The sequence below is a fragment of the Muntiacus reevesi genome, chromosome 10, assembly GCF_963930625.1.
Source record: "Muntiacus reevesi chromosome 10, mMunRee1.1, whole genome shotgun sequence".
Lineage (NCBI taxonomy): Eukaryota > Metazoa > Chordata > Mammalia > Artiodactyla > Cervidae > Muntiacus > Muntiacus reevesi.
In genome coordinates, this window is record NC_089258.1 from 16,399,326 (window position 1) to 16,416,980 (window position 17,655).

Here is a 17,655-nt window from a genome sequence, read left to right on the forward strand (position 1 = left end):
ACAGTCATCTGGAGCAGGGGGTCAGAGCAGCCACAGAGAACAAGTCTTGTGCTTTGTCTTTTTATTATTTTTTATTTATTGGTCCTACCAAAATGACCCTTTACCCAGGCCCACTGTTCCTATGTGCACTGGCTTTATAGACACTTGTGCCATATGTCTGTGTCCCAACTGGTGACTGATTTCCCCTTCCTATTCCTTTTCCACACAGTGCCTCATTTTCTCAAAATCTGAAAGGCATTTTTGTTTGTTTGGGTCTGTGTAAAAGTTCCTTGGCAGGAGAACATGCATATGATCTTAAAATAAAGACAACATTCTGACACTAAGGTAATGCACAGAAAAATACAGTACTCAGACATCATTGCAAATAAATACCCCATACAGATGAAGTTTTTGTAAATGTAACATTATTTCTTATGAATCAACACTGTAAGAGAAGGTAAAAATAGGGGTCCCTACAACTAGGAATAAAAATGCTTATTCCAGGAAACAGAATTCTTTTATCCTTGCTACTTATATTATTATAATTTGTCCTGTATTTTGGAGAAGAGAAGACACTTTTTCTCATTCCTCCTCCTCGAGTACCAATTTGACCATTTGCACAACCTCACTTAGCAAATCAGGACAGGACAAAGATCTGGTTTGCTAAGGAGCATCAGTGACTTCTGTTTCCTGAAATTAACAGTGATTAGTTACACCAAGCAAGAGAATATATAATGTCTCTTTCTCACATTTGCAAAGAATACTATGGCTAACCCTCACCCCAGTGCACGAGGCCGACGATGCCGGCTCCCCTGCCACCCACCCCACTCTTCACAAACGTGGCGTGTTGTTCACATAGCTTGCTTAGCTTGTCCCATAAAGTCCATTTGGTTCCCAAAGCACGCTCAAGGTTTATATTCACTTTCATTTTTTCAGCCCCTGAATTTGCAAGGATCTGCACAGTAAAGAATCACTGACTAACAGAATTTTGCACAATTGCTGTTTTCTTTCCCTCAATGAAGATGCCCAGGTTTAGGTTCAAAGGTGTGTGCCTGTTCACACCAACTGGTCCACACCAGCCTTCAACATTTCTAAATAGCTCTTTACTGTCTGTTTTAGAGAAGAGACTACACTGGGACACCTCCCTAAACTGATGAAGGCACTACTGGCAGTGATTACTAACAAAAAGGCGTTGAAATAGAACACCCTAAAAATCGAAGACTGTAGGATTTTCTAAGTGTACCACAATTTGGCACAACAACCAGAGTAACAAAACAATTCCAATTTGGAATTTCACTGGTACAGTTGTATAAAATTCTGTTAATCAGTCATGCTTCACAATGTCCTAAAACCCAGAAAATTCTGGAATTTGTAGGTAATACTACTCATTCAATAATTTATCTTTTTGTTTTCAAGTGCCTTTTACTGTTTAACCAGAGCAAAGGTCAAGTTTTCTTCTTGTTACACTGAACTATTCCTAAGAATAATAATAATACAATATGAAAAACCCCAGAATCGGAATACCCTGGATTTCTTAATGAACATGGCATTTAAAATCTGTAATTTCAAACATGAACCACAATGCCGTATAATCTAAAAGGCTACTGAACCACAGTGTGGATACATTGAGCCGGGCTCCTTACCGGGTTGAAGCCTTCACCTAAACATTCTAGAGCTACACGCTAGGAAGACACATCTGTGCCACGTGCTGATGTCAGACCAGCACAGTGCTGGGAGCTACAGGACCACGAGACAGACCACGGCATCTGAGACCATCTCTACGCCAGGGATTAAGGAAGCAAATATAATATCAAAATATCAAAAGTGCACAGATTGACTGGGTAAAAAAGGAGTATCTGTAATAGGGAGACCCCAGTGGTGAGTGTTTCTACAGGGTTCCTAAGCAAGCCTGGTGGTCGCTGTCCAAGCAGGTTCTTCAGCGCCTGTACAAAGGCCTTTCCAAGCAGCAGCTGGCGGTATTCTCAACATTAAAGCTTTTATTTCCTCTGCCATTAAAAACTTGGGGAATGCTATTTTGAAAAGAATTGCAGTGGCATATCCAAAAACGTTTCTAAGTGGACTTTTAGGCTGCCCTTCCTTCCTCTGCGTGGGCCCATGGGAGAGGAAGGAAGGGGGCTGCAGTGTGACAGGGCCGGCGGCCGAGTCCTCCCAGCAGCTACTCTACAGCTGAAAATGGGAGAAAACAAGACAGCGTTAGAACCGGTCACCTGTCAGACAACTAAGCTCTCACCGAGCTGTGAGGGCATGGGTGTGTTAGTTGGCAGCAGAGAAGACCTGCATGTGTTAGGGGGGCCGCTAGCCCCGAGTGCCTCATGAAAACCCTTTACAAGTATGGAGAAGCTATGTGCCAGGCTCGGCGAGGAGGCAGAAGCAGTATGTAGGGCCAGCAGGCAGTCATGCCCCTGGGAGTCCAGCTTGCAGAGGGGAGATGGCCTGACATCTTCTCAAGTGGGAGGGGCATCAAGACCTGACATCCCCTCTGCAAAGCAGCCTGGAGCTGAAGACAGGCACACAGAAGGGACAGGTGTGGTCTATCCTGCGGATCTTCCATCTGGCAGTTTGGAAAACCCATACTGGCATCTGGTGGGAACTAAGGGAAAGAGTGGCATGGGGCAGAAAGAAGTGTGCAGGGGAAACACAAACTCCCCCTCCTGGCCACAGAGAGAGAAGCAAGGAGCTATTTAAGGTCTGCAACCTCACGGCTGGTGGCCCCCAGGGATGATAGGGAGGGAAACACTGAGAGAAGTCCAGCTGCCAAAGCTCTGGTGTGAATGCAGCTCCTGAGAATGGGGGAAGTCCTCTGACTGCCTTTCCGGTCTGTTACCATCCCTTCAACTGCACTGACGATGAAGAACCATATTCCTCCTACCGTGACTCCTGAACCTTGCCCTGTATCCACAATCCCTTCCCACACCAGGCAGGGCTTCAGCTATAGCTGTGGGACTGAGTCCCACTGTTCAGCCTGGTCTGCTGGTGACTCAGACTCAGCTTAGGGGTTTCCATAGCCCTGTTTCTTGGAGTCTAAAGCCCTGTGGGAGGAAGGCCTGATAATGGGTAGAGGGTGAAAATATTCACTTGAAAGCTGGGGACACCATAAATTCAAAAAGATGGGCTTCCTGTGAGGACAGAAGTCTAGCCAGGCACTTGGGAAGTTTTTCTTATTGGAAAAAACCCAAGCCTTTGGCCCGCCAATTTATCACCTTGCAGGCCACCAGACAAGCATACAAATCTCAGAGAGAGAAGCTGAGACTGCTAAGCTCTGGTCTGGGATGTGGCTATGCATGTCTGTGCCTCTTGGGCATGACTGGTCCCTAGGCTGGAGAACGTGGGGCTGCTCTTCCTCTGTGTTTAGGGGAAGGAATTCTGTAATTCTGTCCCAAATATAAACTGCAACGAGATGCTGCACAAACTTCATTATCTGCCAAGTGCAGAGTGTCCTCCAAGGCTGCACCTGGGACTCAGGCTGGAACCTTTAACACTGGTTTCTGGGTGCTGGGGCAGTATAACTGCATTAGACACATGCAGGGAACATGCAAGTTTCAATGCAAGTTCTGCCCCTCCCAGTGGGAGCCAACAGCAACTGGGCCCTGGAAAGCCACATTTTTGCAAGGATGTGTGGCTCCAACCCCACCTTGACCACCCAACCAAGAGAGCAACTGCTGTGAAGGGTGGTCCCGAGGGATGAGAAACAGACACAAAGCTTGCAGCGTCCAGGTGGAGTGGCAGGCTGCCTCTGCTAAATTCTTCCCTCTGTGCATTAGTCACAGTTAAGACCAGCCTAGCACCACAGTCCCGCTGCTGCCAGGTTAGTTGAGGTGAAGCGACAGGTGACGTGCGGCAGGTTAGCTGCAGCGTGTGACCTTGCGGCCCTAATCGCAGTAAATGTTATACTTCTCGCCACAGAGCACCTGGGCAGCAAGCCCAGCACCCTCAGCCCTGTCACTAGCACAGGCGCAGGTATGACTTACACTCGGGGGGCCAGGCTTGGCCTTGGAGGTGGCCTTGGCGCGGCCCCTCCGGGTCTGCTCGTGGTCCAGCTCGAGCAGCTCCAGCCGCTGGGTCAGTGCCAGCTTCTGCTGGATGGCCATGCGCAGCAGCGAGTTGAGTGTCTTCTTCTCGTCCTCGGCAGCTGCCAGCTGCCGCTGCATCTCATCCAACTGTGTAATATACTCGTCACACCTGTGGGGAGGCAAGAGGCAGAGCGTGGCTGAAGGACCTGGGAGAGCCAGCAGAGCACGTGACCATGGTCCCCATTCTGAGAGCTCCAGGTGCATGCAAGCATGCATGCCAAGTCATTTCAGTCGTGTCCAACTCTGTGTGACCCTATGGACTGTAGCCCACCAGGCTCCTCTGTCCAAGGGATTCTCCAGGTAAGAATACTGGAGCAGGTTGCCATGCCCTCCTCCAGGGGGATCTTCCCAACCCAGGGATCAAACTAGCATCTCCTAAGTCTCCTGCATCGGCAGGCGGGTTCTTTACCACTAGTGCCACCTGGGAAGCCGAGCTCCAGGTGAGGGGACTGCAACAGGATTCATCAGCTTACTGAGCTACAAACGAAGCAGATGCGCCTTTCTGAGGTTTGGCTTTCTCTGGGAGGGACTCTCTAAAGCCAGTTTTCACTAAGGAGGCAGTGGATGCCCTTGAAGGCCTCCAGCTGGCCCAGGGGAGCAAATTAGAGGTGTGATGACACTTGGCTCTCAGGATGTGGGGATAAACCCGAGGGCAGGAATCTGTTTGTTCCTGAACAGCCCAGGCACACAGCATGTGCTTAGTAAGTCTGGGACAAACAGCCAACCAGGGCCTGGGAAAAGCATCTGCCAACTGTGACACAGGCCCTCTACCTGGGTAAGGATCTGGGCAAGAAACGCCCACTCTGGGTCTGTCCCTGAGGGAGGGAGTCTGGCTGGGATAAGGGGGTGGCGGGCACACCCACCCTGCACCCCCATCCACCAAGGCCAAAGACCGTCAGCAAGCTTCAATCTCTGCCCAGAGGTCTGCCATCTGGGCTCCATCTGAGAAGTCACATTTTAAATAACACAAGTAGAGGAAGCAAAGGTCAACACTGAACTCTTTCCCACACATTCTGCCCAGAAGCAGGGAGCTTGTCCCTCTGCTCCCACATCGCTGAAGCTCAGGGAACGCCCAGCGCCCTGACACAGGGCGGAGCAGACCCTGAGCTCAGCCCCCACCTATGTGACCAGGAGTCTCGGCCTCCCCGTCCTGAGGACACACCAGGCCCATCCAGAGAGCACTCACCGGGTGCTTGACTGACTGTGGCCAGCAGATGGCACCAGGCCTCTCTGAACAGGGAGACACCCAGATCCAGGCCCCAGAGCAGCCTCCAGCTCGGCACTTGCCCAGGGTTCCTGGCCACAGGACTGGCCTCAACAAAGGTGCTGCCCACCACCCCCAACAAACCCCAACTGGTAGGGTCAGAGTGGGAGCACTGTGACCTCACCACTGCTGGGAGGGGAACCTTTCTTCTAAAATAGACGAACTTTCCACCAAGTTCTGGAAAGCAAGCTCCTCATTTTTTATCAGTGGCTTGCCCACTTGCCTGCTTCTCTTTCAAAGCTCAAGCCTCCAGCCTGGCCACTAAGGACCCGCGCTCTTAGCCTTTGGCTTCCAACTTCTTCATTTTACACAAAGTGGAGACAAAACTTGGGCCCCTGGGTTTTCACAAATAGCAGAAATGGAAATTTCCCACAGGGCCAGGCTCCTGGGCTGCTGAGCAGCGATAACAGTAAGCATTACCTGGTGGCAAACATCGCACGCAGCGAGGAGAAGGTGGCCGCGTCCTCCTTGAGGGCCTTGAGCTCGTTGCGCAGCTTCATCATGGTCTCAGTCACCATGGCCTTCTCGTTCTCGTACTTGCTCTTTAGGTTGGCGAGGGCCACCTCTGCCGTCTGCGGGGTCAGAGTTGTAAAAGACAGGCAGACGAGGTGTCAGGAGGGGTCCGCCGCCCTGGTGGGTACTGCAGATTAAGGCCCCAGCCAGCCCTGGGCCCCTGAGACCCAGCCCCTCCCTACAGCATGGACGTGAGGTTTTCTCTCATCTTTTCTTCGAGCTGGGGCAGGACCAGATGGGAAGCCAGGGCGGCTGAGAAAGCCCCCACCCGCCTCCCCGCCCCCACTGGACCCGCGCGCCAGGCACACCTGCTTATTGGCCTTCAGCACCGTGCGCAGCGTGGTGATCTGCTCCCGCTTGGTGCTCAGCAGCGACTTCAGCTTCAGGATCTCCTCCATGAGGGCCTCTCGGTCCTTGTCGGCAGCTGGGCCCAGCTCCTGGGAGGCCAGGCGCTGCCGAGACAGCTCCGTGGTACGGTCCACGGCTGCCTGCAGGTGCCTGATCTGATCACGGATGATGGCAATCAGATTGTAGATGTTCATGGGCTCTCGGCGGGGGTCACTCAGGGGTGAGGGCAGAGAGGAGCCAGACGAGGGGCTGCTGTCCCTGGCCCTACCCTCTGCAGGTGGTGGGCCCTTGGGCAGGACAGGTGAGCGGCGCTCACGGGTCTCAGGGCTGCAGCTGCCGGTGCCAGCTGGGCCCTCACGATAGTAGTCCAGCATCACACGGGTGGGTGTCTCATTGTTGCACATGCACACGTGGTGGTAGAGGTTGGCCAGTTCCTCGCTGAAGGTCACCAGCTCATCCTGGGCCACGCTCAAGCTGCCTTGTGTTTCGCCTGCAACGTCGCTCACCTTCTTTAGCTCTGTCTGCAGCCGGGCCAGGAGCTCACGATCCTGGCAGCTGGCTTTCTCCAACAGGGAGACCTTCTCGGTGAGCGCCTGGCTCTCGGCCTCATGCCGGCCCTTCTCCTCAGCGTGCTGGGCTTCGCTGGCCTCGTGTGCACTGCGCAGGGCCTTCAGCTGCTCCCGGAGGTCACCAGCCTCTGCCAGGGCCACACGGTACTTGCAAGCCAAGATCTCAGGCCCGTTGATGTCCACCTCATAGTAGTCACCATCCTCGTGGCTGTCTCGCTCCTTCTCACTGTCCAGAGCTGTCCGCCGCTCCTTGCTGGCCTGCAGGCGCCGCAGAGCGCTCAGGTTCTCCGTGAGGCGGCTCACCTCCTCATGCTGCTCTGACAGGGCCCCCCGTGCCTGCTCCAGCTGCTTCTGTGTGTCCTGCAGTGTTGCCAGCAAGCCCACCTTCTCCCGCTCCACCTGCAAAGGCAGAGCAAGGGACCGTCAACAGCCCACAGGAGTCTCTGCCCTCAGAGAACCCCTGGACAGCCCGTACCACATTCATCACCCTGCTGAGCTCTCTGGGATAAACTTGGGCCGAGGTGTCATGTGTGGGGCTATGATGGCTCCTCCCCCTGCCCAGCTGTGGGGCCAAGTGAGTCCCTCCTTAGAGACACGCAGCAAACCAAGAGGCTGTGATGCAGACCCTGGGGTTCTGTTCTGTTGGGGCAGGAAACCCTGACGTGTCTAAAGGACACAGCATAGGAAACCATATGTGAAGACCTCAGAGAGATGTGAAACCTCTGGCAGTGCCCAAACTCATAACCAGAAAACTACTTCTCTGGGCATCTTCCACCTATAATGCTGCAGTTCCAATTAGGTAACAACACAGAATTACCTACGTAAAAGAGATGTAAGTAAAAAACAGTGCAGAGCATTTAAAAAATTTACAAAGTGTCAGGCAAGCACTGTCCTGGTAACAGCAGGTCTGGCCACCACCACCGGGGACAGCAGTGGAGGTGGGGATGGCGCACACCGGCCCAAGGCCCAGGGCTGTGGTACAAACCGGATGGGGTGGGGTCCCAGCACCATCTACCCGCTCACCTGCATCAGCTGCTGCTTCAGCTTCTGGATCTCAGAGATGTTGAGCTCGCTGAGCAGGTCAGAAACGAGGCTGGGAGGGGGTGGAGTGAGGCCGTCCTTGGTGGGCGTGGAGGTCTTGTTGTCCAGTGGCACCTTGCCCAGGCCACCGTGCTCAAAGCCATTGGCCAGGGCCTCGGCGTCGTCACCAAGCTTGAGGCCGTCCAAGGAGACGTGCAGGTGGCTGGTGTAGAGAGAGTCGTTGATGCTCATGTAGTGCGACAGCTCCTTGCGCAGGCTGTTCTTCTGCTCCCGCTCTGTCTTCAGGGTCTCCAGAGCCTCCTCCAGCTGCCGCTCCGAGATCTCCTTGAGCCGAATGGCATCCTCCAGCTGGCTGTTGAGATATTCGGTCTCTTCCTCCAGACGCTTGATCTCATGCTTGAGGCCCTCAAACTCCACCTGTGAAAGAGAGGTTGACACCCTTCTATCCCCGCGGGATGGGGAAGAAGCACCATCGTGGTGACTGAACAGCAGGGAGAACATGGATACTCAGAGGGTTGCAGGCATGCGGTGCACACAGGAAATGCTGAGCTCGCGCCTGGGACATGTGTGCACGTGGTGTGAGCAGTGCGAAAGCATGAGACGTGCTCAGCAGCAAAGATGCCCTGGACATCAGAACACACCCACACTGCAAATCTGTTAGGTAACTTAAAATGCTACCAAGTATATATTGATTTTAAATTCTACAAAACGATTTCATCATCACTAAGAGTTGATTAAATACTTTTAAGATACATAAAATATGTATCTAGATGTGCAATGTGACCATCACTTCTAATCACATTTCAAAATGAAGGAACTAAAGCTCCCACTGGAGTGGGATGTGCCTCCACTGTACACACCACCCTGACTGAGAGGCCCGGGTACTATGGGGAGAGGCGGAGTCCAAAGCTGTACGCGCTGAAACTGTATTTGCAGGCAGACAAGGAAGGAACAGACAGAAACCAATGCTTGGTGTGGGTACTCAGGGTCTATGAGCAACTTTTGAAAAATGGGTATCATTCTGCAACATTTGTGCAAGAAACGAGGAGTAAATCACTCAAGCGGCAGGTGGATGAGGGTCTTTGTGGGCTGAGGACTAGAGCAGGGGAACCCCAAGGGAAGAGGCCAGACTCCACCACGTGCCACTCAGGGTCTGGTTTCCCACTCCTCGTGATGCTTGACCCACAGACGAGCACAGCATCACAGAGGGTCTGCCGAGCAGCCAGAGGAGGAGCTCCACTTCCTCCGGCTCCAAGGGTCAGAAGTTCTGCTACCAGCATAAACACACGGGCCCACACTTCCTTATGCAGGATTTAAATACCCAGGTCCCCAATTTGGGGATTTCTGGGATAAAGGTCCCCCTAGTCCCCAACCTGTGAAGCTGTGGTTCTTGGACAGTTAGGTGACAGGGGCAGGCCTTGAGGGGCCTGAGAGCCCAGAACCCCCTGGGTGTCCTGTCCCAGTTAGAAGTGACCCTCCTTTCCTCTCACAGGTGGAGGCGACCCTTCTGTCCCCATCCTGTCCCAGGTGGGGAGAGGAGATCTCCTGTCCCTGTCCCGTCCCAGGTGGAAGTGTTCCTACTCGTCCCACCCATTTTATGCTACTTGAGAACAGCATATGACAGCGTGGACATCTCCACGCTGCTCAAGGGGCACTAGGCTTCACCCCAGGGTCCAGGACCACATGGGGCTCAAAGGAGGCTAGAAAACATGATACAGTGGGAGGAGTGGGTACACTGACAGCTCTAGGGTGCCACAGGGCATACGGACAACGCTGGTCTCCTGTTGGCACCTGAAATGAGACGGAGCCAGACACCCAGCCTCTGGGGTCTTTTGGTATCACCTCTTCATCACCTCCATTCTTCCTCCCATTTTTTGCTGGCTATAGCCGGTCTTTTTCTGGTCTTGAAGGAGCGGGGCCCTGCTGCCACACCCTTGAACCACAGTGGCATATACCCCCCAGCCTGAGTGTGGAAGGAGGGAGGGAATGCTTTCTGACCATGGAGACAACAAAGTCAGGGTTAGGCCAGGGCTGTGGTCCAGAGCTAACCCACCTGTCCCACCTGCCGGGCCCAGATACTTACCTGATTCTGCCTGAGCACAGACACCTGCTTTTGCAGGCTGATATTTTCCTCCTCCAACTCCGAGTAGTCCTGCAGCAGGCGTGCCTCCCGGAACTTGTACTCCTTGATGTCATCCCGCAGACGGCCACGCTGAATCTCTACGTTCTGATTGATCTGCCAGGAGGAAGGTGGATGTGAGAAGCCTGCTCTAGTTGGTCTCACCACTCCTAAGGCAGAAGGGGCTCGGTGCAGCCAGGCCCACCATGGTAGCCACACAGCCAGGACGTGGAAGCCCAGGCTTGCCGTGGTGTCCAAGGCCGCCACCTGACAGAGCTGGGGCCGTGAGCTGTGTGGTGTGCGGGTGGACAGCGCAGTCTCAGCAGCTCTGACCCTTGCTTTCTTCGTGTGTAAAATGGGATTAAAAGCAGTTCCTCTGTCACATGCTGCTGGCAGCATGAACACTGGGGCAGTGCTGTGGAAACAGCCTGCAGATACTCAAACAGCTCAGCACAGGGTTCAAGCTGACCCAGCGGTGGGCCTCGGCATGCACTCCAAAGACAGGAAAACACATGTCCACACAAAATCTTATGAGTGAATGTTCAGACACTATTCATAACAGCAAAGGCGGAAACAACCCAAATGTCCACCAACTGAAGAGATAAACAATATACGGTATATTTATGCAACTGGATGTTACTACACATGCTGTAACACAAGTGGACCTTGAAAACATGAGTACAAGAAGAGGTGTGAGTGGTCACGTACTGTATGACGTCACTTATATGAAATATTAATAAGCAAACCCACAGAGACTGAAAAAGCAGATCAGTGGTTGCTGGTGGTGGGGTGGGGCAAGGGGAAGATGGGAAGGAGAGTGACTGTTAATGGGGTTTCTTCTTGGAGTGATGAAATGTTCTAAAATTGATTTGGGATGGTGCATGAATCTGTAAATATACTAAAATCCACTGACTGCATACTTCCATATGGGTGATCTGTAAGGGATGTGAATTATCTCAATAATTCTATTAAAAAAGTCCCTGCCTCCAAGTTGTCTGGGGGATTCAAACATGCATGGAGAAAGGCAAGTGCAGACCTGGCATGAACTGTGCCATCAAGACCGCTGGGGATTCTCAACTGGCTACTACTCTGTGCCAAGGGCAAGGACCTGGGTCCCTTGGCCAACATTCTGGAGCCATTGTATGCATTGTAGGATGTTTAGCAGTAGCCCCCACACCTGCTGTGACCACAGAAACTGCCTCCAGACATGGTTGGCGCCCTTGGAGGCAGAATCGTCTCCAAGGCAAACTCTCCATCTCTCCCCACATTCTTGGCCCCAATATTCTAAGCAGCCTCCCCTACATATCTGCAAAGATCTAATGCCCACTGCCTTGGCTAGCAGCACCATCACCCACTGGGCCCCAGAAAGGCTCACTCTGTCCTTCTCTCCCAGCATAGCAGCCTCTCTGCTGGTGCTGAGGTTTCTTGTGATCACATTCATGCATACACTTTGCAGACAAGATTCTACAATTCCACATAGGTACGCATGGAAAAGCAATGTCGGATTGATAAAATGAAATAGGACCAATAAGAAAAGAAGAACCCAACAAAAAGGGAAACAAGTTATTACATGTATCAAGTACTCCTGACAAATGCTTACTACCAAAATCTCCAGCAAATGGACTGATGCAGTCCCCTCATTAAGTGACACAAGGAGGTACCCAACAGATGACATGGGAAAAAACAGACTGTGGTGCTGGCGGAGCAGCGGCTGTGCAGCGCTGGCATCTGAGGAAAAGAAGAAGAGCAAAAAGCAAAGGAGAAAAGGAAAGATATTCCCATTTGAATGCAAAGTGCCAAAGAATAGCAAGGAGAGATAAGAAAGCCTTCCTCAGTCACCAGTGCAAAGAAACAGAGGAAAACAATCGAATGGGAAAGACTAGAGATCTCTTCAAGAAAATCAGAGATACCAAGGGAACATTTCATATAAAGATGATCTCTAAAGGACAGAAATGGTATGGACCTAACAAAAGCAGAAGATATTAAGAGGTGGCAAGAATACACAGAGGAACTATACAGAAAAGATCTTCACAACCCAGATAATCATGATCGTATAATCAGTCACTTAGAGCCAGACATCCTGGAATGCGAAGTCAAGTGGGCCTTAGGAAGCATCACTACAAACAAAGCTAGTGGAGGTAATGGATCCTGAAAGATGATGCTGTCAAAGTGCTGCACTCAATATGCCAGCAAATTTGGAAAACTCAGCAGCGGCCATAGGACTGGAAAAGGTCAGTTTTCATTCCAATCCCAAAGAAAGGTAATGTCAAAGAATGCTCAAACTACCACACAATTGCACTCATCTCACACACTAGTAAGATAATGTTCAAAATTCTCCAAGCCAGGCTTCAACAGTACATGAACCCTGAACTTTCAGATATTCAAGCTGGATTTAGAAAAGGCAGAGGAACTAGACATCAAATTGCCAACATCCGTTGGATTACTGAAAAAGCAAGAGAGATCCAGAAAAACACCTATTTCTGCTTTATTGACTATGCCAAAGCCTTTGACTGTGTGGATCATCACAAACTGTGGAAAATTCTTAAAGAGATGGGAATACCAGACCACTTGACGTGCCTCTTGAGAAATCTATATGCAGGTCAGGAAGCAAGTTAGAATTGGACATGGAACAACAGACTGGTTCCAAATAGAGAAAGGAGTACATCAAGGCTGTATATTGTCATCCTGCTTATTTAACTTATATGCAGAGTACATCATGAGAAACGCTGGGCTGGAGGAAGCACAAGCTGGAATGAAGATTGCCAGGAGAAAGATCAATAACTTCAGACATGCAGATGACACCACCCTTATGGCAGAAAGCAGAGAAAAACTGAAGAGCTTCTTGATGAAAGTAAAAGAGCAGAGTGAAAAAGTTGGCTTAAAACTCAACATTCAGAAAACTAAGATCATGGCATCTGGTCCCATCACTTCATGGCAAATAGATGGGGAAACAGTGGAAACAATGGCTGACTTTATTTTTCTGGGCTCCAAAATCACTGCAGATGGTGACTGCAGTCATGAAACTAAGATGCTTACTCCTTGGAAGAAAAGTTATGACCAACCTAGACAGCATATTAAAAAGCAGAGACGTTACTTTGTCAACAAAGGTCCGTCTAGTCAAGGCTACGATTTTTCCAGTGGTCATGTATGGATGTGAGAGTTCAACTATAAAGAAAGCAGAGCGCTGAAGAATTGATGCTTTTGAACTGTGGTGTTGGATAAGACTCTTGAGAGTCCCTTGGACTGCAAGGAGACCGAACCAGTCCATCCTAAAGGAAATCAGTCCTGAATATTCACTGGAAAGACTGATGTTGAATCTGAAACTCCAATACTCTGGCCACCAGATGCGAAGAACTGACTCACCAGAAAAGACCCTGATGCTGGGAAAGACTGAAGGTGGGAGAAGAAGGGGACGACAGAGGATGAGATGGCATCACCGACTCAATGGACATGAGTTTGAGTAAACTCCAGGAAATGGTAATGGACAGGGAGGCCTTGCGTGCTGCAGTCCATGGGGTCGCAAAGAGTCAGACACGACTGAGTGACTGAACTGAAATGAAATTACTGACTGGCGAAATGCAAGGCTTATCAGGAAAGCAAAACTCCTGAGAGGCAAAAATAAACAAAATAACACAGTGTGAGTGGCAATCTGAGGAAACATATACTTACCTGCTTCCTAACAAAGTTCTACATACACCTTGACTCTGGCCATTTCCCTAGCTTACCACCCAACTGATTGTTACGGTTAATTTTAATTTCAGCTTATCTAGGCCCTGGCATCCAGATATTTGGTCAAACACCAGTCTAGATGTCACCATTCAGGTATATTTTCAGATGAGATTAACATTTAAACTCACAGACCCACTGAGTAAAAATGTGGATCCAGTCAGTCGAAGGCCTTAAAAGAAAAAAAAAAAAAAGGACAGCCCTCAGACGGAAGCTGAGACATCAGCTCCTTCCTGGGTCTCCAGCCGGACGGCACAACCTGCATGTTTTGGATCCGCCAGCCACCACAGCTGAGTGAGCCAGTTCCCTACAATAAATCTCTGCCCCCCACCCCCCGACCCAGCACCCTGCAAAACACATACCCCCATCGATCTGTTCCTCTAGAGAGTCCTCGTTAACTCAATGATCGATGTGTAAGAATTGTGCTTTGGATATCAGAGAAGAAAAAGAAATACAAGGAATCCAGACTGGAAAAGAAGTAAAACTCTCCCTGTTTGCAGATGACATGATCATGATACCATACACAGAAAATCCAGAAGATTGCTACCAGAAAATTACTAGAGCTAATCAAAAGACATAAGACCTGTATGCAGAAAATGGTAAGATACTGATGAAAGAAATTAAAGATCATACAAACAGATGGAGAGATATACTATGTTCTTAAATTGAAAGAATCAATATTATGAAAATGACTATACTACCCAAAGCAATACAGAGATTCAATACAGTCCCTGTCAAACTACTAATGCTATTTTTCACAGAACTAAGACAAAAAATTTCACAATTTGTATGGAAACACAAAAGACCCCAAATAGCCAAAGCAATCTTGAGAAAGAAGAATGGAGCTGGAGGAATCAATCTTCCTGACCTCAGACTATACTACAAACTTACAATCATCAAGACATCAATATACAAATATATTTCCATACATAGAAAACAGAAATATAAGCCAATGGAACCGGTTGAAAACCCAGAGATTAACCCACGCACTTACGGGCACCTTATCTTTGACAAAGGAGGCAAGACTATACAATGGAGAAAAGATAGCCTCTTCAGTAAGTGGTGCTGGGAAAACTGGACAGCTACGTGTAAAAGAATAAAATGAGAGCACGTCCTAACACCTTACACAAAAACAAATTCAAAATGGATTAAAGACTTAAATATAAGGCCAGAAACTATAAAGCTCTTAGAGGAAAACATGGGCAGTATAATCTTTGACATAAATCACTGCAAGATCCTCTTTGACCCACCTCCTACAGTAATGAAAATAGAAACAAAATAAACAGATAGACCTAAATAAACTTAAAAGCAACTGACAAAGGATTAATCTCTAAAATATATAAGCAGCTCATACAGCTCAATATCAGAAAAACAACAAAAAAAAAAACAAAAAACACACACACAAAAAAAGAAAAAAACAAACAGTCCAATCAAAAAAATGGGCAGAAGACCTAAACAGACATTTCTCCAAATAAGACATTCTGCAAGTTGTTCAGTTGCCAGGTTATGTCGTGTCCGACTCCTTGCAATCCCATGAACTGCAGCACACCAGGCTCTCCTGTCCTTCATAGTATCCCTGAGAGTAATGCTATCTAACCATCTCATCCTCTGGGTCCCCTCTTCTTCTTTTTCCATCAGTTTTTCCCAGCATCAGGGTCTTTCCCATTAAGCTGGCTCTTCGCATCAGGTGGCCAAAGTATAGGAGCCTCAGCTTCAGCATCAGTCCATCCAATGAATATTCAGAATTGATTTATTTTAAGATTGAATGGTTTGATCTCCCTGCTGATGGCCAATAATGAAAAGATGTTGAACATCGCTCATCATTAGAGAAATGCAAATAACAACTATAATGATGTATATCACCTCATACCAATTAGAATGGCCATCATCAGAAAAACTACAAACAATAAATGCTGGAAAGGATGTGGAGAAAAAGGAACCCTACTGCACTACTGGGAATGTAAACTGATACAGCCACTATGGCGAAGAGTGTGGCGATTCCTTAACAAACTAGGAATAAAACTACCCTATGACCCACCAATCCCACTACTGGGCATATACTCTGAGAAAAAGACAATTCAAAAAGACACGTGTAGCCTAATGATCACTGCAGCACTATTTATAACAGCCAGGACATGGAAGCAACCTGGATGTCCATCAACAGATGAATGAATAGAAAAGATGTGGTACATATATATGCAATGGAATATCACTCGGTGATGAAAAGGAACACATTTGGGTCAGTTGTAGAGAGGTAGATGAGCCTAGAACCTGCTACACAGAGTGAAGTCAGTCGGAAAAACAAATATTGTATATTAATACATATACACAGAATCTAGAAAAATAATAATGATGAACCTATTCACAGAGAAGAAATGGAGATGCAGATGCAGAGAACAGACTCATGGACACAGTAGGGGAAATAGAGGGTAAGACAAATTGAGAAAGCAGAACTGAGATACATACAGTATCATGTGTAAAACAGGCAACTGGTGGGGAAGCTGCTGCGTATCACAAGGAGCCCAGCCTGGTGCTCTGTGACAGCCCAGAGGAGTGGGACGGGGAGGGAGGCTCAGCGGGAAGGGGACAGATATGTAATTATGACTGAGTCATGCTTTTGTACAGCAGAGACCAGCACAGCACTGTAAAGCAATTATGCTCCAATTAAAAACAAAAAAAATGCCCATTCAGTGTGGGAAGACACAGGAGTTACGGTGGTGAAACAGGGGCAGAAAGTGGGAGCTGTTGGTCAATGAAAAATGTAAATGGACTTTACTTAAAACTTAACAGCTCTCCTCAATGAAACGAGTGGTCCTAAGGTGGACAGAAAAAGGACAGAGGGAGACAAGACCCTAGGCCAGCTTGACTGCCTAGTCACAGCCCTCTGCACCCCAGAGCCTGTGTGCCCAGGCTGCACCAGAAACCTCTGCCGAGCTGCACCATAGCAGAGTCTGCCTGCACAGGAACCAGTTTTGGTTTTTATTGAGATACGATTCACGTAACATAAAGTTCAGCCACTGACAGTGTACATACAATTCAGTGGTTATAGTTTATTCATAGTTGTGCACCATTACCTATTCTAGAACATTTTCACTACCCTAGAAAGAAACCACACACCAATCAGCAACCACCAATATGCTTTCAGTCTGTGAACCTGCCTTTTCTTGACGTTCACAGAAATGAACCTGGACGTGTGGTCTCTCTGCATGGCTCAAAAACCCTTCCACTGGCGCTGTCTCCATACCGGACGTCTCTGGCAACCCTAGGGGCGTGACCCATTCCTTCACTACAGTACCGGCTGTGCCAGGTGCTGCTCGAGGCTCTGTTGTTCACGGAGGCTCCCTAAAGTTGCCCACGTACAGCACACACATCGCCAGCTGGTGTCAGCTGCTGCTGACGGAGGCCCTGATGAGGCAAGGAGGGGAGCTACACTGAAGTCAGGTCTGGGAATCTGGACTGCAGAGGAGTCAGCACTCTACACTGCAGAAGCCCCATCACAGTGGGGCCGGAGCTCAGGCACAGGGAGGGAGCACCACCCTGCACCGGAGTGCTCCAAGGCTGGTCTATATCATCCCCCAGAGGAAAGGGCAAGACATTTAGCCAGGAGGTCACAGCCCAATCCCCAGGAAAGGCCTGCAGCCCCAAGGAAGGCCAGGGTGGACATGGGAGTAAGGCCCCAGTCCTGTCAGCCCTGCAGAGCCTGCACAGGAGGAGGTGATGACACAGGCAGAGACTGGAGTCACATGGACACAAGACAAGGGCCTGAGGGTTGCTGCCACCCAGAAGCTGGAGAGGTTCCACATGGAACATGGTCCTGATGGAACCTTTATTTCAGATACAGAAAATTTAAGAGAATAAAATCTTGTTGCTTGTGGCAATCTACTATGGTGGCCCCAAAAACCAAATATACAAGTATAGGTTTAATACCAGGAAAAAGACACCACTGTAACAAATACCTGAAAATGTGGAAGTGGCCATGGAGTTGGGGATGGCCACAGGCTGGAA

The 17,655-nt window shown here is 49.3% G+C and overlaps 1 protein-coding gene across 2 annotated transcripts in view; it reads right to left on the minus strand.

Moving 5' to 3' along the window:
• Window positions 1–44: 44 nt before the first annotated feature.
• The window catches only part of BICD2 (BICD cargo adaptor 2), a 55,298-nt gene continuing 37,687 nt past the window's right edge, over window positions 45–17,655 (minus strand). Inside the window, exons 3-8 of one of the 2 annotated variants that reach the window (XM_065946664.1) lie at window positions 9,889–10,041; window positions 7,788–8,222; window positions 6,156–7,163; window positions 5,755–5,906; window positions 3,969–4,179; window positions 45–2,166 (exon numbers count right to left, since the gene is read on the minus strand). In XM_065946664.1, the coding sequence (XP_065802736.1) occupies window positions 2,161–2,166; window positions 3,969–4,179; window positions 5,755–5,906; window positions 6,156–7,163; window positions 7,788–8,222; window positions 9,889–10,041 (1,965 nt within the window). In that variant the 3' untranslated portion in view covers window positions 45–2,160. Of the gene's footprint in view, window positions 4,180–5,754; window positions 5,907–6,155; window positions 7,164–7,787; window positions 8,223–9,888; window positions 10,042–17,655 lie in introns of both variants that reach the window. The other variant, XM_065946663.1, reaches the window with a different exon arrangement.